The sequence below is a fragment of the Plasmodium coatneyi genome, chromosome 7, assembly GCF_001680005.1.
Source record: "Plasmodium coatneyi strain Hackeri chromosome 7, complete sequence".
Classification (NCBI taxonomy): domain Eukaryota; phylum Apicomplexa; class Aconoidasida; order Haemosporida; family Plasmodiidae; genus Plasmodium; species Plasmodium coatneyi.
The window spans coordinates 1837583-1864634 of NC_033562.1; the positions used below are offsets into that span (position 1 = coordinate 1837583).

Below are 27052 nucleotides of genomic sequence, written 5' to 3' on the forward strand. Positions count from 1 at the left end.
TCATGTATTTTAAAAAACAAACAAAAAAATATTTGTGAACTCAAAATTTTTGTAACAAAATGAATAAGCATTTTTTTAAATCTACAATAAAGAAGAAATTTTACCAAACAAATCAAAATGAAGTGCGTAAGAAAATTTATTTTTTTTTTCCCGCCTTACATTCATTACACATGAACGTAAATAATTTAATACAAAACGAAAAAAAAGAATTAAAGAAAAAAGTATTTACTACACCCTAAAACTCGGAATCTGAACTTAGAACCTGTTCCTTAGTATCACATTCCCTAGGAACACCTTCCTTTGGAACAAAGTCTTCCTCCTTTATAAATTCACTTCCAATGAATTCTTGAACCAAAATTTCAAAAAAGTCTTCTTTCGTCGAATGCAGGTCCCCTTTTTGACATTCGTTTAAGACTTCTAAATGAATATCAATAATCATGCGGCGACCAGAACGTTTTTTCCTTCTTTTTTTTCGTGTTGATCTCGGTTTTTGTTCCTTTACTAAAGTATATGCATGTGGACCATCTGCCTGGTCGTCCACATGGTCAACAATCTGCTGTTCTAAGGATGGACCACGTACTTGATAAGCTCTCCTGTAACGTTTTCTTCTCTTACCAAGCATTCCAAAGTACTGAACAAAAAAAAAGAAAAAAGGGAGAAAATGTTTCTTTAATAGGGGTGTGAAATGTTTGTTCACACGCAACAGTAATTACTACTTCACACTCTAAAATGTGAAATCCTACACACACACCCTAAAATGCGAAATTCTACACACACACACCCTAAAATGCAAAAACCTACACACACACCCTTAAAATGCGAAATAGTACACGCACACCCTTAAAATGCGAAATAGTACACGCACACACCTAAAATGCTGAATCCTATACATACACACCCTAAAATGCGAAATCTTACACATACACCCCCTAAAATGCGAAATCCTACACACACACCCAACTGATTCATTCACGTTAATTTTTTTTTCCTTTCTTTTTCCCCTTTTCTTTCTTATTCTTTTTCTTTTTTTACCTTCCAGAGTAAGTAGCTCATGATAGAAATGCCTAGCATGGCAGGAGCAAGAGGGAGGTAAGGATGAAGGTTGGAAGGGTTAAGCTTGTGAGTAAGTTTGGAAGCAGTAGGAATGTCAGGGACAACCTTTCTTTGACCACTTTTAGTTTTTGTACCATCGCTAGGTGAGAGTGGTGGTGCAGGTGCTGTTGGTTGTGGTTTTTCTGGTATAGGTACTGGTGGTTTTTTTTCTTCAGCATGGGAGGAAGGGGCTTCTCCGTCAGTGGAGGAGGAGGGAGATCCTTCCCCATCCTCACTTTCTTCAACATCTGGTGGGGGTGGTGGTGGTGGAAGGTGTTGAGGAACATGTTCCTCCGCTGTTTCGTCCCTTCTACCTTTACTGCCTGGTGGAGCAGCAGGTGGTTGGTTACATAGATTACTTATATTAGTTAGAGTTTGATCTATTTCATCTTTTTTGCTATTGTTGTCGAATAGTTCTTTCAACTTGGACCCCAATTGCTGTTCTCCTACCATGCAAGTTTTATAGTTTTCTTCTTCCCATTTGCAATCAACACATGGGTAGGTTTTCTCGCATTTTTCATCTTTAATTTGTTTCATGAATCCGAAGGCCTTTTTTATGCTGTCCTTCGTGTTAGGACACTTATCGTCCATTTGTTTTGCGAATGCATTTAATAAAAGACATGCCATGGTTTGTTGAAATTCTTGGTTCAGATAAGGGTGATCCTCACTTCCCGGTTCATGAGACAAGTCAATACCGTACATATATTTTAAACCTTTAACAATGTAATTACATGCCCTCTTATTTGCTCCATTCGATGTACCACCTTTTTCTTCAATGCTTCTACATTCTTTTTCGTCTTCCCCATTCCCATTCGTCATAGAAGTGGACAGGTCTTTCAATATATTCCCAAGATCATCCTTCCCCCAGAAAGCTTTCTACAGAAGTAAAAGGAGAAACATATATATACAAATCATACAGACACAGGATTTATGGCGGTCCTTCTCTTTTCCTTTCATATATAAGGAGTACTGTTCATTAGAATGTGCCTAAATCTTAGTGGACAATAATTTTCCTTTACCCAATCCTCATTCGTTTTATTCTGTCGATATCTTATGGTAAACCATTTATCTGTTACACATTTTGCGCGTATACATAAGTTAGGTTTATCTTTGCAGACACCATCTGGGGAGGGTGACTTTGCTGCTTTCTTTGGGGTTGCTGCCGTTTCCTCCTGTATTAAAACTTCCTCAAGTTTCTTAACCATTACATTGAATTTATTTGAGTTGTCACCAGGGGAAACCCCTTGATCAGGTGTTTCTGCCTCAGCCCGCGTAGAACTTCGACCTGCTGGCGCACGGATCCGATATCCCCATTTATTGTTTTCGCACCAAGTTTGATTAGTATCTGCTTCTATTTTATGATACAACGTACTTGTTTCAAATAGGTCGTACAATTCATCTGACTTATCCCTTTTGCCTCCGTAAGGAATCTTAAATGCAGCATCATAAGCACATTCCATATAGTTCACACCTTTCTTAATAAATTCCGTCCTTACTTCTTTCACACCCCTAATGACATGTTCTATGACCTCCTTTGGAACACAGAACCAATGCATATACCACATCCATACTTTTAATAAATCACATAAGGGAATATTTTTCACTTTCTTCTCACATGGTGTTTTTCCCTTTTCGTTTTTATATTGCTTTGGAACGCCTGTCGTCAATATTATATTTTTCATCATAATTTCACAAAATGGTCCATATTTCTTCAGGTCTACTCCGTCCTTAGGGACAGGATCTTCATCAGGTTTGCATAAAGCTAACAGGGGTCCGAGTTCCTCATACTGCTCTTGCTCTTCTCCTGTTACCTTGTTAGAAAATACTGTGAACCATTCAGTAATAGTGGCTGTAAGGAGGAAAGAAAATGGAGGTCTAAGGAATGAAGGAAGGAGATCTAAGGAAGGAAGGTACTTCCGATGGGAAGGAAGGATGATGAAGGAATGCATCGGTATTCGTTCCTTCCCTTCTCCTTCCTCGTTCCCCTTCATCGTTCCCTGCTCACTTCTAGGGTTTTTTCTTTGTATAACCTGTTCCAGAGGAGGAGGTGGATGAGGGGTTGGAAGGTGGATATATGTCTTCCAATGCTTTCTTTATTTCTGCGTCGCTATCTATTTTGTCCTTTAACTTCTCTCTCACTTTTTCATTGCCCATTTTACAGTTTGAATAATCCAACTGTTTGCACTCAAAACAATCCTTATCACTCTTGCATGGAGTTGTTTCCTTAATTTGTGCGCTGACACTGAATGCTTTACTTATGCCTTCCTTTATGCTTACCTTCTGGGTACAGGAATTAGCCTTTTCTTGTAATTTATTAATGAGTTCATTTAATATGATACATGCCGCAGTGGCCTTGAAGGTTCTATTATTCTTCTTACCATCTCCACCTGGATTACCAGGACTTGAATCCTCTTTAATTTCGTAGATATGCTTTAATCCTGCAGTGATGAGCATACAAGCATTGCTATCTGCTTCTGTCCATATGGTCCCTTTTTTCTTAGGACCATTACAATGGGATTCCATACTTGATTTATATTTAGATATGTCGTTAGAGAGTGGCTCGACCATTTGCAGGATTTCTTCCCACACTTGACCCTATCATGAGAAGAAAGGATGGAACATGTACATATATTTAATACCTACACGGAACGTTCATTCATTCTTCGTTTCAATAATATACATTTCTTCATGTCTATTTGTGCTACCTCTAAAGGTAATAAATGGTAACAATCCTTACCCAGTCTTTTTGTGAATTTTTTTTGTGTCCATGCCACTTCTCTATTACTTCCTTTAAGCGGTTCTGCAGGTCAATCTTGCCACAGGTAATATCTGTATGAAAAGGGGGAACAAAAGTGGAAATAGGAATAAATAGTACTAAGGTAATGGAAGAATGGTAAAATGGTGGTACAGTCGGGTGGTGGTTATCCACCTACCACCTCTAACAACCCACCAACCCCCTTTTATGGTAGTGGTGGTGGTTATGGTAGGTGGAAGGAAGGTTGTGTTAGGTGGGTGGTTGGAGGTAGGAAGGAGTGATGTTAGGTGGTAGTTGGGGTCCCCCCTTGTACTGAATTCCACAACTAAATCATGTTTACCATCTTCAATTTGCCTATAGGAAGAGAGATAAGAGAACATAAGAGTACATTTTTTTTCTTCTTTTCTTTCTTTCTTTCTTTATTTTTTTTTTTTTTATACGATTAATTTTTTTTGAAAGCATGTATACATTTGTGTGTGTGTATAGGAACACACACACACACACATAAATAAGTAATCGTAACTATACCTGCCATCTGAATCATGCTTTACTATTACTTCGTTGTGTCCTGGCGTGAGAATCCAGAAAGTGTCTCTCTTTCGACGTCGAAGAACTTTGCTATTCTCCTCGTTTTCTGCACCATCCGCTGCACGACGTGCACGTCGTGGACGAGGCACACCATCCTCCGCTTCATTCGGAAGATGTGTTTGTTGTTCCAATTTACTCTTCTCCTGTGCAGCCATTTTTTTCTTTTTTTTTTTCTTTAATCACTATTTATTCAATGAATGGAATTGTTACTTACTAAATGGAAAATTGTATTTCACTAAGTATCCATACATGTGTGTACAACAGAAAGTACGCATACATTCATTCCTTACGTCCTTTTCTTCTGAGAATACTTTTTTTTTTTCTTCTTTTTTTTTTTTTTTTTTCTTCTTCTTCTTCTTCCTAAAGGAAGAGAAAACAACCTTCCTTCCACCCCTAAGACCCCTTCAACCCACCTACCACCCCCAACACCCCTAACAACATTCCTTCCACCAACCGCCACCCAAACAACCTTGCCTTCCTCCCTCCACCCTAAGAATCATCCTTCCACCCCATAACAATCTAGCACCACCTTCCTTCTTTACACCTTCCACCCCTAACACCCAAATGTGCACTCCGCTGCACACCTTCCTCCCTTCCTTTTTTTTTTTTTTTGTTTTCTTTGTTTTTCATCTTTTTTTCTTTTATTTTTTTTTATACTTTTTTTCTTTTTTCTTCATTAAAAAAAAAGAAGAGCAACGTTCCCGTCACCCTAAAATGCGTACCTGCACCCCTCTGCACACCTTCTTCAACATACTTTCTTCATTACACCTTAAAATTTTCTTTTTTCTTCTTCCTTAATAATTCCTTCCTTACACTTTTTTTTTAATCTTCTTTTTCTTTTTAAATCTTCCTTTTTTACTTAAATCTTCTCTTTTTTTACCTAAATCTTGTTTTTCTTCTTCCTTAACCTTCTTTCCTTTACCTAAACCTTCTTTCTCCTCTTTTCTACTTTTTTTTTTCTACACACGTTGGGTGTACCCCTCCCTAAACGAAGTGACCTTCTTTCATTCAACCCTAACAACATCATTCTAATACCCCTAAAATCCTTCACTCTAATACCCTTACACCCTACCCCTCACACGCCTAACAACTGTTTATTCTAATACCTTTACACCCTACCTCTACATCCTTACACCCCTTCATTCTACCATCCTCAATAAACTAACACCCCTTCCTTCCACCCCTAACACCCAAATCTGCACCCCGCTGCACACCTTCTTCCCTTCCTTCAATTTTTTTTTTTTTTTTTTTTTTGTTCTCCATAAAGGAAGTGGCCTTCCTTCTTTTCTCCCTTAACACTCCTCTCAGGTGAACCCTTCTGCACACGTACCACCTAATAACCCACCTACCGCCCTAACACTCCTCCATAGGTGCACCATCGTGCGGGACTCCCCCAACATACATCCTTCCACCCAACCACCCCTAGGAACCTTCCTTCCACCCAACCACCCCTAGGAACCTTCCTTCCACCTACCACCCGTAACCACCCCACAACCACCCTACCACCTAACAACCCACCTACCACCCACCTAACAACCTTCCTTCCACCCCCAACAGCGTTCCTTACTTGCATCAAACACCCCTAAGAACCCTCCTGCTACAACCCTAACAACCCACCTACCACCTAACAACTCACCTACCACCACTAACAACCCACCTACCACCTAACAACTCACCTACCACCTAACAACTCACCTACCACCTAACAACTCACCTACCACCACTAACAACCTTCCTTTCGCCATACCACCGCTAACAACCCTTCCTTCCACCCCTAACAACGGTTCTCCTTCCACCCCAAGCAAAGGTTCAATACTGTTGAGTGGGGTTCGACACGGTTCCGTAGCGGTCAGACTCGGTGCAACGCGGTCCGTAAAGATTACTAAAATTTTTTGTAGCTATTTGTAGCAGTTTTGTAACGATTCCTTACGCGTTCCAATTTGTACCTAATTTTACGCTCAAAAGAATACATACCATAAAAGCAACAACAGCAAAACCACAAAGGGGCCACGAGTATGGTGGTGATGGACTGCCTATAGAAAGGGTCACAATCAAACCGACACAACACAAAGCGAATACATATAAAATGGAAATGGTCAATACGAGAGGTGATGACAAGAACTGTGACAATAATGCTTCCCCTTTTCTTGTCCATAATCTTCTTTTTATAATATATAACAATTTATTAAAAAACCCTCTAGGTCGACATCCCCTAGGTCGAATGTTCATGGGTTGAAATACCCCTATTCTTCTTTCATTTTTTTGTGCTTTATTTTTTATATGTGGTGTTGGATGATAGTCATCATAATGATAGTCATCACTTCGCTCCTCAAAGAGACTATCCATGGAACTGTCCATGGTGCGGCAACGGCTGCTGCTGCTGCTGTTTGTTGATAGGGAAGTAACACTTTCCATGGAACTGTCCATGGAGCAGGAACTGTTGTCCAAAAAGCGGTCTATTGCAACGCAACGGAGACGGTTCTTCCAAAAGGAGTGATAGGAAGAATCCTCATTATCCATTTTGGGACATCCATTTTTACAACTGTTACCACTTCTTGCTGCATGGAGTCGATGAAATAAATTTTTATCGTTCTGATCAAAGAGGCTGTCTATTCTTTCCTTCGGTAAAGGGACGTTGTCATCGTCGTTGTTGTTGTTTGATGTACCATCATCATCATTCCACTTGGATTTTAGTGATGTTTTTACACCACTTTCTTGTTTTAATTGTGTTTTTACACCACCACCTAAGGTGTTGGCGCCAAAGGGGGAGGTTCCCAAGGTGGTACTTTTTTCCTTCCCCTGTTGAGTTCCTGCCACACTGGCACTTCCTTTCTTTGACGATGTGCTTATAGCAGTTACCTAAAAAAAAGAAGGTTATTAGATGGTTGGTGTTATGTGCGTTGTTAGGGGTGGTGGAATTTTTTTTTTTTCTCTTTTCCTTTTCTATTTTTCTTTTTTCAATTTTTAATAAGGAGAATAGGAGTTTATTTATAATAAATATAGGCGCACATTAAAAAAAATTTAACAGCAGGAGCAGCTTCTATCTTACATGGTGATGGTGGTGGTTAGGGTTATATTGTACCCACTGGCACAAAACGGAGATGAGTATGAAATATTTTAAAGGACGTGCCATCATTTTGCTGGTTTGTTTTTCTTCCTTTTTTTTTTGTTTGCTTCTTTCTTTTTTCTTTTTTGAGCGTGTGTGTAAAAATATATTTTTAAAGGAAGTAATTATAATGTACATAATACTAATTTATGCCAAAGTTATGTGGTAATTTGAAATAAAAACAACATGGTTTTTAGTTCTATTCTATACAATTTATGTATTAACATCCTTAATCATCATATTCCCTTTTATGAGAAAAAAAAAAAAAGAGAATATAACACCCCATCCCCCCACACTCTCCATAGTACGTCACACACTTCTTCTGACGGTGTAATGGAAGGTGGAGGAGCAGCAAATTATTATGCACATTTTTAACAGTGGAATTTTTTTATACATGTATACACTAAAAAATTACTACCCGTTTTTTTTTTTTTTTTTTTGAGATAATGTTAAATATAAAAAAAAAAAAGGAAGAAAAAAACAATTTATTATTACAGAACAATCACATAAACAGAAGAGAAGAGGGGAGGATGTACTGTCAAGCATATACTATAAGGATGCATACATTTCTCCCTTGTATGCATAATTAATGCAAATATCCTTTGTATTATTACATACGTTTCTTTTCATTTATTTCATATAAATTTACCCTGTTCACAGTACATTTATGAATATACACATTCAGGAAAGGGGAAGGGAAAGGAAGGGGTGGAACGTTCCTCCTTGTACATATATATAAGAACTGCACATATGAATATAGATGAACTGTATACAACATATATATATATATGGATTAAAAAAAAATTAGGAGGAGTACTTTTTTTCTTCTTTTGGGCTTAATTCTTTATATATTTTTTTACCTTAATATATATATGTACATATGTAATGATTTTGATGTACACATTTGTGTATGTGGTATATTACTATTGTTCAAGGAATTAAGGAATATATATTATTATTATTATTGAAGAAACAAGAAGTGAAAATTTCCAAATTCACCCCTACACTTACAATCCAATCATCATAGAACAAACAAACAAAATTCTCATATACTTTGCTATTACATAATTGTGTGAACCATTCTTAAGGAAGAATATAAACAAGAGTTTGTGTAAACAAAATGGCTGACGTAAGACGCTTTATTCCTTCCTTATGTCAAAAAGGGGAGGCAATTTGAATAATATGTGTCCACATATATACGTACGTATGTATATGTATATATATATATATATTCCACACTCTTCCTTCTGCTCAATTCCGTACGTACAGGACCAATTTTTAAGGAGTTTAACTTCATACAACAAGTTCTATAATAACTTTGACAGTGGTACGCAGAACTGCAGTGGCACTGGTGTCCAACCTAATCAGTTAAGGACTCCATTACAGACTACCTTCAAGGGCTGTGATCAAATTATTAATGACGCTGAAAAAATCGCAAAGGCTTATTGTTACGCATCTACACAGAATGGGCAACCGAATCAGTACAAAAATAAAGAACCTTGTCTCTTCTTTTATTTTTGGTTAGGAGATACATATGGGAAGTATTTAAGCAATAATCATACATTTTCAGAACTTCTGACTGCAATTCACACTACGCTGACAGATGTTCATTTGGACAAATGTAGAATTAAATACAGCGATGTTAACAAAACAGTTGTCAGCCAAATGAAAAGAGTATATGAATATTATTACGAACATGAGAAGATAAATAAGATGTTACTCAACAGTTGGACCGATTGTAATGGCAACTGGTCAAAGTACTTGAGTGAAGTTTCCAGAGCATGTGATTCTGCGGGACAAAGTTGCATAGCAGGGAGAACATATATTGAAGGTGGTGACTATTGTTACGACTATAATAACAAATACAAGTTCTATTGTGGTATGGCAAAAGCGTTAGATTCTTACTGTACAAAAAATTCTGCCATACAAGATGCACAACAGAAAACAAAGCAGGCAGAACAGGAAAAAGAAGCAGCACAACAAGCAGCAAAAGCAGCATCCATTGCAGCAGAAGAAGCTGTAAGTAAAGCGGGTACTGCTTCCTCCATTTCTTCTGCTTTTGGTACCTTAGCCCTACTAGAATTACCCCCACTCCTTTTCCTCGCATATAAGGTAAGAACTAAAACAATAGTTGTGAAATATAAATAATAGTACCTAACCCTTCCTTTCCTTCCTTCTCCCTAGATCCTCCTTTCCTTCATTCCTTAGACCCTCCTTTCCTTCATTCCTTAGACCCTCCTTTCCTTCATTCCTTAGACCCTCCTTTCCTTCATTCCCTAGACCCTCCTTTCCTTCATTCCTTAGACCCTCCTTTCCTTCCTTCCGTAAACCATCTTTTCCTTCCTTCCGTAGACTCTCTTATCCTTCATCCTTAGATTCTCCTTTCCTTTCCTTCCACCTATCACCCTACCACCTAACAATCTTCCTTCCTTACACCCTTCCTTCCTGACACCCTTCCTTCCTTACACCCTTCCTTCCTTACACCCTTTCCTTCCTTACACCCTTTCCTTCCTTACACCCTACCACCTACCACCCTCCTAACAACCCATCTACCACCTAACAACCTTTCCTTCCACCCTAGAACCACCCCTAAAAACCCACCTACTACCAACCACCACCCTAACAACACTAACAACCCACCTACCACCAACCACCCTAACAACACTAACAACCCACCTACCACCAACCACCCTAACAACACTAACAACCCACCTACCACCAACCACCCTAACAACACTAACAACCCACCTACCACCAACCACCCTAACAACACTAACAACCCATCTACCACCCTACAACCTAACAACCTTCTTTCCACCCCAAACACCTAACAACCATTCCTCCCACCAACCACCCCTAACGACCTTCCCTTCCTACTTAGACCCCTTCCTTCCCTCCTTAGACCACTTTCCTTTCCTTCCCCTTAGACAATCTTTCCTTCGTTCCTCCTTAAACGCGTTCCTTCCACCCCTAACACCCCTAATAACATTCCTTCCCTTCAGTATAAACCATGGTCTTCTTGGTTTGGTAACCATTCTTCTGGAAATGGAAGGAGCGGAAGAAGAGGTAATAGAAGGAGAAGATCAGCTGAACACGAATTCGATACATTAACGGAAAGCATTTCAACAGAGAACGATTCCATATTGGGCTCCGCAAGAGTGGATGATTCCACCACAGTACGTTCTCCTGCGCGCACAAGACAAGTGACAAGAGAAGGAGAAGGAAGGGCATCCGCTAGAAGAACAAATAGTAATACACTCGGCCGCCAGAATGTAGGTTATGGTCGCATGTAACACCGTCGTTGTATAACACATTGTGGAATGTAACACTCATTTGGAATATGGAATGGGTGTGTGCCCCCTCCCTCAAGAGGGGGAGGGGACGCATAAATAACACCGTGAACACAATTTATATACAGTGCAGGAAAAAAAAAAAAAAAGAGACACTTTCTTCCTTCTTTCACCCCTTACTTTCTTTTTTTTTTTCCTTCCTTTCGTTCTTTTTCCTTCTTTTGTTCCTACATTTGTATGTATTAATAACTCTGCATGAAGGGAAAGAAGAGGGAAAAGAATGTCTAAGAAGGAAGGAAAGGAAAGCGAAAGGAAAGAATATACCCCCCAAACGAAGAGGGTGCGAATAAAAAAAGAGAAAAGAAAAAAAAATTCTTACCTCTTTTCAAAAAAAAAATGTATTTATGTATTAAGAATAAAAGAGCCAGGAAGGAAGAAAAAAATTTATAAAAATATCATACGTGTAAAAGGAAAAAAGTAAAAAATAACAACCTGTAAAAAAATAAATAAGAATTAAAAAAATAATAGAAAAAAAGGAGAACAGGGTACACATTAGTATATAATAGAATATAATCTACATTAAAAAAAAACGAAAGAAGATTGGAAAGGTATATAGTGCTCACCTAACGCAAATGTGCATATTATATTTGAGGTATTCAAAAGAAATGTGCACCTTTATGTACAAAATAATTAAGGAAATTGATTATTAATATAATGTGTTGTTCCGAATAATTACGCATCGCGGAACGTTACAATGAATGGATGAAGAACGTATGGGGAATTCCTGATTTTTTTTTCTCCTTTGTTTTGCTTATTATTTTTCTTTTTATATGTTCTTACTGCTGGGATACACATATACATGCAGTGATCTTGATACATATGTATATTTGATATAATTCAGGTGTTAAGTAATGTATTACTTGCTGGGGAGGAAGTGAATTTTGCAATATAGGCTTCATAATAATTCGAACTTGTACGAAATTCTTACGTATTCATTTTATATGAATATATATATAGGGAAGAACAACAACCCACACAACAACCTTTTAACATATAAATTCAAATTAAACATACACTAAATAATGTACATATACAAATAAAGGAAAAAATGGCAAAATCACTGCAGGTTGGTTACTTTTTTTAAGGTGTATGTGTAAATATTATATACATAACTCCTTATTTATGGTATAATGGGAACGTGGGAGCATACATATAAACTTCCCTAAAAAACATTTATATTTACAGGACCAGCAGAAGGTAGGTGAACTACCTTCCAGAGTAATGTATAAAAAATTTGACGGAAGTGCAAGTTATGCTGGTTGTGATACCAGTAAAATGGAACAAGGTGGATGGTGGAAGCATCAATATTTCACATCATATAAAGACAACATTCAGAATGCCTACTGTTACGCAACCCAGATGAGCGGCACAGAGGAGGGAGAACCATTATACTATATGAGGCGCTGCGATTATCTCTATTATTGGATAATTGATAAAATAAAAAAAAGTTTAAGTGGTGATCAATATTCTGAGGCCACCACGTCAGTTTATAATTTACTGAAGTCACTTGACCCCCCATGGGACTGCAAGTATATATACAGCAATATGGACGAAGACCTTTTTAAGAATAGTAAAATATTATTCGACTTTCTCCAAGACAATGATGCTATACGGAAAAAATGGGACGACAGTAGCAATTCCTGTAGTCAAGGATATAAGGATTATATGGAAAAAGTTCATACAGCATATAATAAAATGGACAGTATGTGTACTGGTGATAGGGGAGATCAGTGTTGTAAAGATTTTAGAGAAAAAAATAAGAACCTCGTTCTAATAGGAAAATCAAATTTTATATGTAACGAAGTGAGTAAACCGGAATCTGAATCTGGACCTGTGCAAGTTCAGGATAGCCACCATGTTCATTCAGCAGGTGGTGGTGTTGCTATCCCTGCCATGTCTTCAACCGCTACAGCCCTAGGAATTGGCGCCGCTATCACTTCCCTTCTTCTATATAAAGTAATCATTAGAATAATAATAATAATAATAATAATAATAATAATAATAATAATAATAATAATAATAATAATAATAATAATAATAATAATAATAATAATAATAATAATAATAATAATAATAATAATAATAATAATAATAATAATAATAATAATAATAATAATAATAATAATAATAATAATAATAATAACAACAATTACACAATTACCATTACAATTGTCCATTACAGTTATAACTGCGAAAAAAAAAAAATATATATGTGTTGTACATGTACATACACACATATATGCACTTATATGTATATATATACACATATATATATAAAATACACACTTTTACACCATCCCTTCTTTTCTTTCAGCATACTTCCTTACCATCTTTGTTACGTTCACAATTTGGAAGAGGAAGGAGCAGAAGAAAAGGAAGATCAGTTGACCGTCATTTTGATACAATAACAGAAGAAGACACCTTAACAAATGATGAAACAGACACCTCCACACTATATTCAACAGAAACAAATTCCACACTTGGTTCATCAACAACAGACAATTCTACCATATATAGCAGACCACCACCACCTAGGGGAAAAAACTCTAGGAATAGGGAACAAGGGCACGGGCAAAGACAACAAATAAGGACGAATATAAGTTACCATCCTACATAATATTCTCCCTCCGAATACTATAGTAAATCGCACACAGCTCAGTGTGTACGTTATCAACATTAATTTATGAAAATGTGTGTGTTCTCCACATTGTGTGGAATGTGGAACATTGAATGTAATGTGTAATGTCCTCCTCCCTCAGAAAACTGTAGTAACTTGCAGTTTATGTACAGTGTGTGTGTATGTTATCAACATTAATTTATGCAAATGTGGACGAACATTATGTGTACGTTCATCAACATCAATAATTATGCAAATGTGTTCACTATTATGCAAATTATGCAAATGAAGGAAACAAATATAAAAAATTTTAAACGTCCGCAATTTTCACAAATTTGTACTTTCATACTTTTACTTCTATATAAGTGCAATAACCCCCAAAAGAAATTTGTATGTGCAACCGCTTTATTCTTCTTCATTTAAAATAACACATACTTTATTTAGAACAAGCACTTTCTTCTTTATTTAAAATAACATATATCACTTAAAGTAAAAGTTCTTTTTATTAAAGAAAAAAAAGAAGGAACCAATAAAAAAGAAAGAACAGCAACAATAATAATAATAAAATAATAAATGAAGAAAAGAGAAAAAAAAATAGAAGAAATAATACCTTATGGGAAAATTTTCTCCCCCAAAGTTAAGAATTATGTCAAATAAATAACTGCGAAGGGAAGAAGGGAAGGGAAAGGAAGAAGAAAGCAATATTTGTAAAATTTTTTCCTGCTACTTCCATACTACATCAACCCCTTTAAAAATGAATAATACATATAACGTGTATTCTATAATAAAATGCTGCTTTTAAAAATGAATACAATATAATGTGTATTCTATAATAAATTGCTGCTTTAAAAAAAGTAAAATAAATTGCTTTAAAAATGAATAATGCATATAATGTGCATTCTATAATAAATGTGTATTCTATAATAATAATTGCATTGCTTTTTAAAAAAAAAGAAAAATAATTGCTTTTAAATAAATATAATGAATAATGTGCATTCTATAATAAATTACATTGCTTTTAAATGAATACATATAATTTGTATTCTATAATAAATTGCTCTAAAAAGAATCAGCCATTTTAAATGAATATAATGAATGAACACAATTTTTCACCATAATTATATATATACTAATATATAAAAAGGAAGTAGAACATACCACTACAAAAAAACGAAAAAATGTCACCACCAACAGTAAGGAAAAAACGAACAAACAAACACACAAATACAAAAAAAGGACGAAAAATTCTTATTTGTTTAGAGAACGTAGTACACATAATGGAAGATTTTATGTGTATATTTGCATACTTCTCTTGCATATTCCACTTGCATGCTTCGCTTTTCGATGTTCAATTCTATATATTTTCTTAGGACGGGGATTCGGACGAATTGCCCTCAGTGAAAATATATAATAAATTAAGTAGCAAGGCTAAGACTTATACTGTGAAAAATTGTAATAATGAAGTAAAAGGAGGTATATGGTCGTACCATACATACTTCGGTAAACATAAGGACGACATTCGTAGAGCATGTTGTTACGCATACCAATTGGACAAGAGCGAGCAACCGCCCTACAGTGAACGGTGTCCTTTCCTGTTTAATTGGATAATTGATCAAGTAAAAGGGGAAAACAAGTTTGACTATGTGCAGGCCACCGGGGATATTTATGAATTACTGACGAAACTTCAACCTGATTGGCAATGCAGTAATGTATACAATCATATGGGGGAACCTCTCTTTAACGAAAGTAAAGCACTGTTCGATTTCGACTATAACTACAGAACTTTACAACAACAATCGGAAAGTAGTGGTCAATCTTGTTGGCCACAGTATGACACAGACTGGCAGGCTGCTAAAGAAGCATATGAACAGATGGGTACTTCCTGTGATGTGGACCAAACTTGTTTGTCATTTAAGAGAAAATATGACACATATTTTACAAGCAAGGACGGGCAACCACCGAAATTAGAATGTGCAGAAGTCTCTGAGGAGGAAAAGAAGAAAGAGGACTCGGAAGAAGGTTCAGAGGATGAGGACGAACCTCTAGAAGACCCCTTCGACCTGGAAGACCTCAAAGACGACATAGAAGGGGAGAAGTTGCCGGGTGAATCTGGAATTTTAGGGGTACGTTCACTTGCTTGGAATGGAAGTGCTATATATGTGCACATCATATGAAAATTATGAATATGTAGCACCCACTTTTTATGTGCATATTTTTTCAATAAAATTGGTACGTGGTGTAAATACATGGAAAAGATGCATGGGAACATGCATGTGTACACATGGAAAAATGCATGGAACCATATATATATACATATTTTGCGCACAATTACCTTTTTCCTTTTGGTAGGTGAACAAATTAAAGGAATTACCTTCATATGCAGAGTACTATAAAATGTTCAATGGGGGCTATAGCCTATGTGACAACATTAGTCCATGGCCCCTACAAATGAGGAGTGCATTGGAGGATGTTCAGAGTATTAAGGAGTACGCAGAAAAAATTGCTGGAGGATTGTGTTATGTATATAATATGAAAGGGGAGGACAAAACCCCTCCTGCGCCCCCAAAAAATGAATATTGCGATTTTTTCTACTTTTGGGTGGGAAATATGTTATGGAAGGAACTTAAGGGTGGTAAGAAGAACTCATTCAGTGAAGCTATGGAAAAAATTAAAACTGCTATGGGGAGCAGTGAAAGTGACCATAAGTGCTCCTTTACATGCAATCAGAATCACAGGAAATTTTTCACACAGCGAAAATTGCTATTTGATTACCTCAAGGACAAAGACACTATACAACAACAAATAAAGGGTGGTGGTGGTACGACTCCCTGTACTAAGACGTACAATAAGTACTTGGAGAAAATTACTGCTGCTTACCTGACCATGAAAGCACATCTTTCCGGGAAAACTAATACATTTTGCAAAGAATTTGGGGAAATTTTTGACCAAGGAGTGGGGGGGCAATTAAGTGAAGTGGACAAATTGAAATGTTCAGTAGTAACTACACCAAATCATGAAGAACACAGAGCAGCATCAGTTGACTCCACATCCGGAGTAGCGGGTACCACCACGAACAACAACATCACAACCCCTATCATCTCTTCCATCCTAGGAGTAGCAGCATTACCAACAATGGCGTTCCTATTGTATAAAGTAATAACTACAATTATCATATACCTTCATATATATATATATAAGTATATATAGCGGAAATACACATTTCCACGTCTCTTCCCTTTCTCCTTCACAATTTTCAGTATAATCTTTTACCTTCATGGATAAATGACTCCTTTATGGGAGGCAGAAGCAACAGAAATAACAATAGAAGAAAGAAAAGAAGATCAACAATTGAACACGACTTTGACGACATATCCACAGAACTTTCATCAGAATTAAATTCAACAACACTTGGTTCAACGAACTTAACAGAAGATTCTAACACCACGGTATATTCTTCCCCATACAGTACTAAACAGTCTAACGAAGCAGGGAATAATAATAATAGGCGATCAAGAAAGAATATAGCTTATCAGAACATGTAACATCACATCGCATATAATGTCACATGTAGAATATGTACCTTTATTAATTATGAAGTAAGGTGTGTGTATGCAATGTGCGCACTCTGAAAAATTATACTTGGCTGGCATATAATGTCTCTCCCCCAAGGATGTATAACGACATATAGTAGTTCATATAGAAAAGACGAATATTGTCATTATACATAAGTAGTGCGTGCATACATAAGTAGTGCGTGCATACATAAGTAGTGCGTGCATACATAAGTAGTGCGTGCATACATAAGTAGTACCTGCATACATAAGTGGGAAATATGTGCACACTCACACATCCATACGCCGTTCATACACCGTTCATGTATAAATGTACTATGTGTGTACAATGTATTCCTTACCATATGATTGTCCATATATGTATATAGTGTACACACACATACTACCACCCTCTTAGGAGAAACTCTTTATATAAAGTTAATACCTAACGAATATGGAAATATTTTACATAAAATGCACTTAAACTGTAATAGTAAAGTATGGTACATACTCCCCAAAGAATGACATAGTTTTTGCTACTGCACTACGCACTTTGCAATACTTTTTATTTTATACTCAAAAAGGGGGGGAGTGTCTGTGGGATGGTGGTAGGTGGGTTGTATTGGGAAGTTCATTATTTTATATGTGTATACAACACATTATTTTTTTGCTCAATGTGATTATGAATTCTACTTCCTTACGTTAAATATTCTGTGACGAATTCCTTCCTATACACAATAACGTATAATAATAATAATGCAGGGGCACATATAATTATTATGTACATAAAAATAAAAGCAGTTCTGTGTAATTTAACAGTACAGAATGTAAAACTGGAATCATAATATAAAAGTACTCCGATCACCATTTATTTCTATGCATATTTCTTACATTGCTACTACATCACATACATTTCATGCAATACAAAAAGGAAGAAAGGAGAACGGGCACATTAATATGTATGAAGTATAATGTTAAATAAAAAAGAAGAAAGGGGAGAAAAGGCTCAAATGATATAAAAAGTAAGCACATTTCTAATATGAATAAATGAATGTATGAATAATGTACACTTCTCTGGATAGAAAAAATAAGAACAGGGAATTATTACTACTAAATAATCTGAAAGGAGGAAGAAAAGAATAGGGATGTACTGCAGGAAGTGTTATTATGTGCGCAATAAAAGAGGAACGTGTAATGTAATAACATACATGCTCTAAACGGTCACATGAAAAATATATTATTAATAGCACAACAAGTGTATGCAGTAGATATGAGGAAATTTTATGGTAGATGTTAATTCCTCCCTCCTGCTTCCTCCCTTCTTCCCTTCCTTTGCTGCTTAGACCCTTCCTTCCCTTTGGTTGACCTTTCCTTTCATTTAGTTCTGCTTCTTATATATATATTTTGCTGCTCTTATATATTTTTTGCTCATAAATATATATTGTTCATAAATATATATTTTTTTTTTTTTCTGTTTTTCCCTTTTGTACATTAATAATAAGGGGAGAGGGAAAGAGAGAGAATAATTCGACATACATTCATGTCATAATTCGACATACATATATGTCATAATTGGTCATACATACATGCCATAATTCGACATACATACATATGTATAGGAAGGTATTATCATAATTTGTTAATTGAACCGTGTGTACTGCTAATTAAAGGAAGAAGAATTAAAAGTTTGTTGTTCCATATATTCATATTCATAATCATATTGTGGAAGGTGGGAAAATATATATATATGCAAGTACATATATATTCTGTATAAATATATATATACATATATAGAAGAATTTCCAAAAAAAATTACACAAAGAAGCATATACACATAAACTATGGAAAATGTAATACGGATTATATGTTTTATTCCATGTGGGTATATACATATTATTTATATAGTACTCTCTATATAATATAATAAATGTAAGGATTAAATCTATATATATATATTATATGAATTATATTTTTAGCCACTGGATGCAGAGAGGTTACCTCCATATTTATATTTTTATGGCCCACTTAAGGAAAACAGAGACACCCATGGCTGTCAAGATGACAGCGGGTCTGATAGTATAGAGAGCAAGCTGACTTCATGTTGTGCAGATGCAAATGTGGGACAACTTGCTCACCAAATTGAAGGTGCCATCTGCTTCGTGTCCGGAATGAAACCATACAAACAATATCCATACTACAAGGATCGTTGGCATTTTTTATATTATTGGGTAGGAGAACAAATATGGAGCACACTGAGCAGTACGAATAAGGGTGACAATTTTGCAGGTTGCCTTAAGGCCGTTTGCGAAGTTATAAAGCAAAAATGTGAAGATGAAGTTGGAGGATGTAAAGATATATGCCACACTATTGACCACAGCACTTTCCAAAATAGAAAAAAAGTATTCGACTTCAACAATAGCTATAATAATATAAAGGATTATTTACAGAGTGCCCACTCTGACTGTAAGGAAAAATGGTCCCGATACAAGCAAAACATTACCGATGCATGTAAAGCTGTGCAGGAATATTGCACAAAAGGGGAAGGTAAAACAAAAAATGACCCATATTGTGAAGATTCTTATCTAAACCATAATGCTCAATGTACGGGTATGCTATTAATACCTGAGTGTGCATTAATAACTAAAGACAAAGCAATAGAACAAAAGGATGAGGAAATTCTCAGCTTGCAGCAGAAATTGCAAACCTCCCTCGAAGCCGTTCGTCAAGCCACCACCACAGCAACCACCTCCTCTATATTCGGCACCCTAGGATTAACGGTAGTTCCTTACGTACTATATAAGGTATAAAATACAATTACCACTACAATTAAAAGTGATATAATATAAGTAATAGAACCTTACTTCCTTCCACCCCCTAACAACCCACCTACTACCTTCCACCCTAACAACCTTTTTTCCCTTCAGTATAAACCATGGCCTTCCTGGTTTAGTAACCATTCAAATGGAAATGGAGGAAGAAGAAGCAACAATAGAAGAGGAAGAAGATCAGTTGGACGCAACTTTGATACATTCACAGAAAGCAGCTCAACATATGATTCGACGGAGATGTCCACAATAGATGGAACAGTACGATCTGTGGCGCACACAAGACAGCCTAAAAGGGGAGAAGCAGGAGTAGGAAGGGCAGGAACAGGAACTAATAATGCTTCAGGTCACCGGAACAATATAGGTTACGGTCGCACGTAAAACCATTGTATGTAACACACATTGGGAATGTTGAATGAGTGTATGCCCCTCCCTCCCTCAAGAGGGCGACGCATAAATAACAGGGTGAACACAATTTACATACAGTGTAAGGAAGAAAAAAGAGACACTTTCTATTTTTTCCTCTATTCCTTTTCTTTCCTTCTTATTCCTTCTTCTTTTTTTCCTTCCATTTGTATGTTTAAATAATCACATAATGAAAGAATACTCCCAGAATGGGGCGCGCAAAAAGGAAAAAAAAAAAAGGAAGGTGCTGACATTTTTGAACAAATATTCATGAATTTTAAAAAAACAAAAAAAAAATTTATAAAGTCAAAAAATTTTGTAACAGAATGAATAAGCAATTTAATTCTTCAGTAAAGAAGTAATTTTACCAAACAAATCAAAATAAAGTGAAAAAAAATTTTTTTCACTTCCACTTATATTGATTACACATGAACGCAAACAATTTAATACAAAAACAAAACAAAAAAAAAAAAAGGAAAATTTTTTCCTACACCGTAAACCCGGACTCTGAACTTGGAACCTGTTCCTCCGCAACATGAACAATAGTAATCTGTTCCTTAGGAACACTTCCCTTGGGAACAAGGTCTTCCTCCCTAAACCAGGAATCTGAACTTGGAACCTGTTCCTTAGGAGGAAGGTTTTCCTTCCCTGAACCCGGAATCTGACCTTGGAACACATTCCTTAAAAACAAAGTCTTCCTTCCCTAAACCCAGAATATGAACTTGGAACCTGTTCCTTAGGGACATTAACTTCAGTAACAGAGTCTTCCTCCTTAAACGCTGAACCTTAAACTTGGAACCTGTTCCTTAGGAACTTCTGCTCTAGGAACATCTTCCTTAGAAACAAAGTCTTCCTCCCTAAACGCGGAATCTGAACTTGGAACCTGTTCCTTAAAAACATCTTCCTTGGGAACAAAGTCTTTTCTCCCTAAATCCGGAATCTGAACTTGGAATCTGTTCCATAGGAACATTTTCTTGTTTTATGAATTGGGGTCCCATAAATTCTTCTACAATTATTTCAAAAAAGTCTTCTTTCATGAAATGTACATCCCCCTTTTGACATTCGTTTAAGACTTCTAAATGAATATCAATAATCATGCGGCGACGTACATCACCACGCCGACCAACAGCACGTTTACCAACGTGTTTCCTCCTTTCTTTAGGCGTAGAACGAGGTTTGCGTTCCTTTACTAAAGTATATTCTCGTGGACCATCCTGCTGTTCCACATGGTCAACAATCTGCTGTTCTAAGGATGGACCACGTATTTGAGCAGCTCTTCTGTAACGTTTTCTTGTCTTACGAAGCATTCCAAAGTACTGAACAAAAGAAGGAAAAGAAAAAAAGGAAAAAAATGTTTCTTTAATAGGGATGCGAAAAGTTTGTTCACACGCAACAGTAATTACTACTTCAAAAGCTAGAATGCGAAATGCTAAACATACACACCCCTAAAATACGAAATGCTAAACATACACACCCCTAAAATACGAAATCCTACACATACACACCCTAAAATGCGAAATCCTACACACTTTCTTTTTTTTTTCCTTCTTCTAAAAATAATATATATTTTTTTTTTTACCTTCCAGAGCAAGTAGCTCATAACAGAAATAACAAACACGGCAGGAGCGAGCGGGAGGTAAGGAAGGAAGGGATCGATTCCTTTCTTGGCAGTAAGTTTGGCAGCAGAAGGAATCTGAGCAGGAAGGGAACCTGAAGTAGTGAGTAAAAGGAAGAAAATGGAAGCGTGGAAGTGTTGTTTTCATATAGTTCAGTGCGAGAGTATGAGCCTAAAATATTGTAGGTGCACCCTTCCTGGGTGCACGCACTTCCTCCGGAAGATCAAGGAAGTGCGGGTTGTTAGGGATCGTTGGTGGAAGGAAGGTTGTAGGGAGTATTGGGCGTCTTAGGAAGGTTATTATGGGTCGTAGAATGTTGTTTTTAGGGGTGGTAGGTGGGTTGTTAGGGCTGGTAGGTGGAAGGAAGTAAAGGGGTCTAAGCAGGAGAAAGGATCTAAGGAGGAGGAAGGAAGCAGGGTCTAAGTAAGGAGGTGTGGGGAAGGATGATATAGGGAAGGAAGATTGTTACGGGTGGTGGTGGTAGTGTGGTAGGGTGGTAGTACGGGGGATGAGGGCAAATCGTTACCGCCAGCAAGAGGTGGGAAACGCTTAAGGGCTGTGTCCTCATCACCGTCTACCTGCACACTATCACAATCTACAACTTTGGAAGTTTCTGTAGAAGGTGTTATATTCTTACCTGTGTCTTCCTGTTTAGAGCCAGTGCCGTCCTCCGACGATGGTTTCTCTTCGGGTGTTCGTGGTTTCAGTGGTGCTGGTAATTGTGGAGGTTCACTTTCACCATTGGAGGAGGGAGAATCTCGTTCCCCATCCTCACTTTCTTCAGCATCTGGTGGAGGGGGTGGTGTTAGAGGAGGAACATCATCCTCGGCTCCTGATTTGTCACTTCTAGCTGGACTGCCTGGTGGAGCAGTAGGAGGTGTTTTACATAAAGTACTTATATCATTTAGCGTTTTTTCTATTTCGTCTTTTTTTCTACTGCTCTGGAAGAGTTCTTTCAATTTGGACCTCACTTGCTGTCCGCCCATTTTGCAAGTTTCATATACTTCTTTTTCCCATTTGCATTCAACACATGGATAAGTAATTGAACATTTATCTCCTTTAATTTTTTCCATGAATCCAAAGCCTTTTTCTATGCCTTTTTCAATGTCTTCCTTTTTGCCTGGACACTTTTCTTTCATTTGTTTTGCGAATTCATTTAATAAAAGACATGCTACAAATTGCTTAAATTCTTGGTTCTGAACAGGGTTGTGTTCATCTGTCCCTGAAGTCAACTGAATATTGTATATATGTTTTAATCCTTTCACAATAAGGTGGCATGCTTTTTTCTTTGCTTGCCCGGCGTCTTCATTCTTCCAATTAGTGTCATTACAGTATTGATCTTCATTTTTGCTCGGTGTAGACATGGCTGTAACGAATGCATCGACCCTAGTTGGGAAGTCATACCAAACTTCACTCTACACGTATGAAAGACGGAAAAAAAAGAAGGAAGAAGGAGGAGAAGGGAACATGTACATATATATATTTAATACCGGTGCAAAGTATTAACCCACCTTTCCTTCGAACATGCACTTCCCTCTTTTTATATTCATTGTGTACGGTTAGAGTGTAGGGACAAATATATAAACTGCGCCTCTTCTAACCTCATCCTTCTGCGATTCTCTGTTTGATCTGATCCGTTTCCATTCCTTCGTTACACAGTCTGCGCGATCACATATGGTACCTTCTTTACACTTTACATCTATAAGAAGGAAAGCGAAACAAGAAACACAGAGTGAAGAAGACAGTGACTGAGTGAGTGACTCTCTCACTGGGAAGGAAGGGGTGGTGGCGGCAGGGAAGATTCCTTCTTCCTTCAGTTCTACCCTTCTTTCGTTCATTATTCCCTTTCATCATCTTCCTTTTTCATTCTCCTTTCTTCCACTTTCTTTTCCTTCCTCTTTTTTTCATTTTTCCTTTCTCTTTCATTTTTTTTTTTGGATGCATCCTTCGGGTGCACCTGGAAGGTTACCCCTTGTCCGGTTTCCTTTTCCCCTTGTCTGGTTGCCCCCCTGTCCGTATTGTCTCCCTTGTCCTGTTGAACCGAGTCTCCGGTTGGATCCATTGTCCGGTTTCTTTCCCCCTTGTCCAGTCTACACCATGTCCAGGCTACCCCTTCTCCAGTCTACCCATTGTCCAGTCTACCCCTTGTCCAGTCTACCCCTTGTCCAGTCTACCCCTTGTCCAGTCTACCCCTTGTCCAGTCTACCCCTTGTCCAGTCTACCCCTTGTCCAGTCTACCCTTGTCCGGTTGGACCCAGTTTCAGGTTGGCTTGTCCGCTAGGAGTTTCTCCTGTTACCAAACACACACACGTCCCCTTTTAAACAACAGGCCATATTACTGAACCAAAACCCGAAATCCCAATTACTGCACCCCTAAAACATGAACCATAAAATCGCAATGCGACTTCCTATACTCGAAGACATAAACCCTGAACTCTAAACCCGAAATCCGATATCCACAGCCTTAACCCTACACTTACACCCTGATGCTTGAAGCCTGAACCCTAAACGCGAAATCCGATTACAATACCCTGAACCCTAAACCCGAAATCCGACTCCTAAAAACTGAAGCCCAGCCTACACCCTGATCCCCACTCCTGCACACTGAATCCTAAACCCTAAACCCAAAATGCGATTCCTATATACTTACATCCTGAATCCTAAACCCTGAACCCTAAACCCGAAATCCGACTCCTACAACTGGAAACCCACTCCTACAACTGGAAACCCACTCCTACATGCTGAATCATCACTCCTACATCCTTTCTTCCCCTAACCCTACAACATCATTCTAACAGCCCTATACCCTTTTGTTCTCTATTCCTGCTACATCATTTTACTACCCCCAAACACTTCTTTACCCCCTCCTGGGGTAAGTACTAGGCCATATTGTTGTTCGTAAAACCTGAAAACCGAAGTGCTATTCTCTAATTTTCCACTTATTCTCCAGACACCACATGTATTTTACACCTTAGCCTTAACCGAGAATCCACCTTGCCCTTGACCCCGGAACCCACTTTTCCCTTTAACCCCGATTTTACCTTCTTTTCTTTTTCTTTTCTTTTTTTTTCTTTTTTTCCTTTTTTTTTCCCTTTCCTTCTTTTCTTTCCTTCCTTTGCATCCTTCACTCCTTAGAGCTCATTCCTTCCTTGCTTTCCTTCTTTAGACCCTCCCTTTCTTTCTTTCTTTTCTTCTTAAGCAATGCTTTTAATAATATTACTTACCTGCTGCAGTTATTGCTTTCTTCTGTTTCACTTTTTCCTTCACCTCGTTCTGTAAATCATTGTGGTTCTTGATTTTGTTGTCCTTCACTCCTTTCAATACATCCTCCAGGGCAGTGTTATCCAAAGATACATCGTCATCCCCTAAAATCAAGTCATCATCGTCCGATGTGGTTTTTATTCCTAATTCCTCCAAGGCTTTCCGATTAGTACTCCTCTGCCCCTCTTCCCCTGGGCAATCCTGTCCCTCTCCCTTTATTTTGTGTAGTGCACTATTCCCTGCACTCACTTTTTTTATTCCTTTATATGGGTTCTCTTCTGTGCTATATTCATTTATCCATTTCTGAGCTTCACCCCATATGAATTTCTGACCCATTCCTACACTGTTAATATCTATTTCCTTACATACCTCATAATGGTCGCCTCCTCCGAAGGTTCCTACATACCCGTCTACAGCCTCCTTAACGAGTCCTGCTACTTTGTCTAGCTTACAATGTGTTCCTAACATTCTTGTCATAGTAACTCTTCCAACTAAGCACCTAAGATAGGCCTGTAGTTCCTTCTCTTCTTCACTTTCTCCTTTCTTCCACTTTTTCTTCACCCATTGCCACCCTACGCCACTGTTCCGTTCGTATTTCAGTTCTAATCCACCCATCCAAAAGAACATTCTTAATAGTATTTTGCACAATTCTTTACTTTTATTGTCCCCTCCTAATATTTGTTTCTCATCCTCGTCCTCAAAAGCACAAAAATCATTTTCTGCTTGAGTGTTGTCTTCTATGCTTTGCATCATGTCCTTAAATAATTCTTCCAACTCTTCCCATATTCGATTCTGCAATGTGAAGGAAAGAAAGGAAAAGTGTGTGTGTGTGTGTGTTCCACCAATGTGAGCACATCGTACTAATATAAAGAACTTCCTATAACACCACTAGTACACAAATACATGTATTCCCCCACAAACTCTTTTCTTTCTTCTTCTTTTATTTTTCCTTCCTTTTTCTTTCCTTCTTTGCTTCTTAAACCTTCCTTCTTTTTCCTTTCTTCTCCTTGCTTTCTTTTGCATCCTTTCATTCCTTCCTTTTTTTTTTCTCCCTTTTTTCCTTCATACCTTGAAATCTTCGTTCTTCTGTATTCGCCTCTCCTTTACCCATTTTACTAGTAGATCCACTAATAGACTCGGCATGGTAAATTTACATTAACCTCATAAATACATATATATATTCTTAGTATGAATATTATTATAGAATATTCCTATAATAAAGAAATAATACACCTTTAATTCATGCGTTCCTTTCCCTTTTTCCCTTTTTTCCTTCTTTAAACCTTTGTTTTCCTAAGATTTTCTCCTTTTTCTTTTTTTCCTTTTCTTTCTTTTTTATACCCCCTTCAGGTGTACAAACCCCTAAAACACTAAGCAGGAGGCCATATGCTTGCTTTTAAACCCTACCCATACATCCCAAAACCTACTCTCACAACCCTAACCCCTTTCCTCCTTAAACCCCTCTCCCAATACCCTTTATACCCCCCTTACACCCTACCCCTCACAGCCCTAAGACCCTTTCATTCTAATATTATTACACCCTATTCCTACACCCGTAACCCTTTTATTCTAATACCCTTACATCCTACTCCTACACCACTAACAACTTTTTATTCTACCATCCCTAAAATCTTTCACTCTAATACTCTTACACCCTACCCACACACCCTAAAACCTATTCTCACACCCCTTACACCCTAACCACATACCCATAACACTTTTATTCTAATACCCTTACACCCTACCCCTACATCTTTACACCCCTTTATTCTAATACCCAGACATCCTACCCCTACACCCTTACACCCTACTCTCACACCCTGAACCCACACTCCCTTATCTTCCTTCACTTCCTTTCTTTCACTCTCATTTCTTCTATTCCCTCA

The 27052-nt window shown here is 37.4% G+C and overlaps 2 protein-coding genes across 2 annotated transcripts; both read right to left on the reverse strand.

Annotated features, from left to right (window-relative positions):
- Window positions 1–235: 235 nt before the first annotated feature.
- On the reverse strand, window positions 236–4541 carry PCOAH_00019280 (SICA-like antigen; the record flags this gene model as incomplete). The annotated part of the gene is made up of 7 exons (XM_020058737.1): window positions 236–631; window positions 1033–1968; window positions 2112–2941; window positions 3123–3687; window positions 3830–3921; window positions 4047–4201; window positions 4405–4541. The coding sequence occupies 7 exons, from the start codon at window positions 4539–4541 to the stop codon at window positions 236–238; spliced, it is 3111 nt and encodes a 1036-aa protein (XP_019914234.1).
- Window positions 4542–21061: 16520 nt separating this feature from the next.
- On the reverse strand, window positions 21062–26309 carry PCOAH_00019290 (Uncharacterized protein; the record flags this gene model as incomplete). The annotated part of the gene is made up of 7 exons (XM_020058738.1): window positions 21062–21262; window positions 21480–21605; window positions 21869–21999; window positions 22453–23320; window positions 23507–23604; window positions 25130–25958; window positions 26235–26309. 7 exons carry the CDS (start codon window positions 26307–26309, stop codon window positions 21062–21064), a joined length of 2328 nt encoding a protein of 775 aa, XP_019913952.1.
- Window positions 26310–27052: the final 743 nt, after the last annotated feature.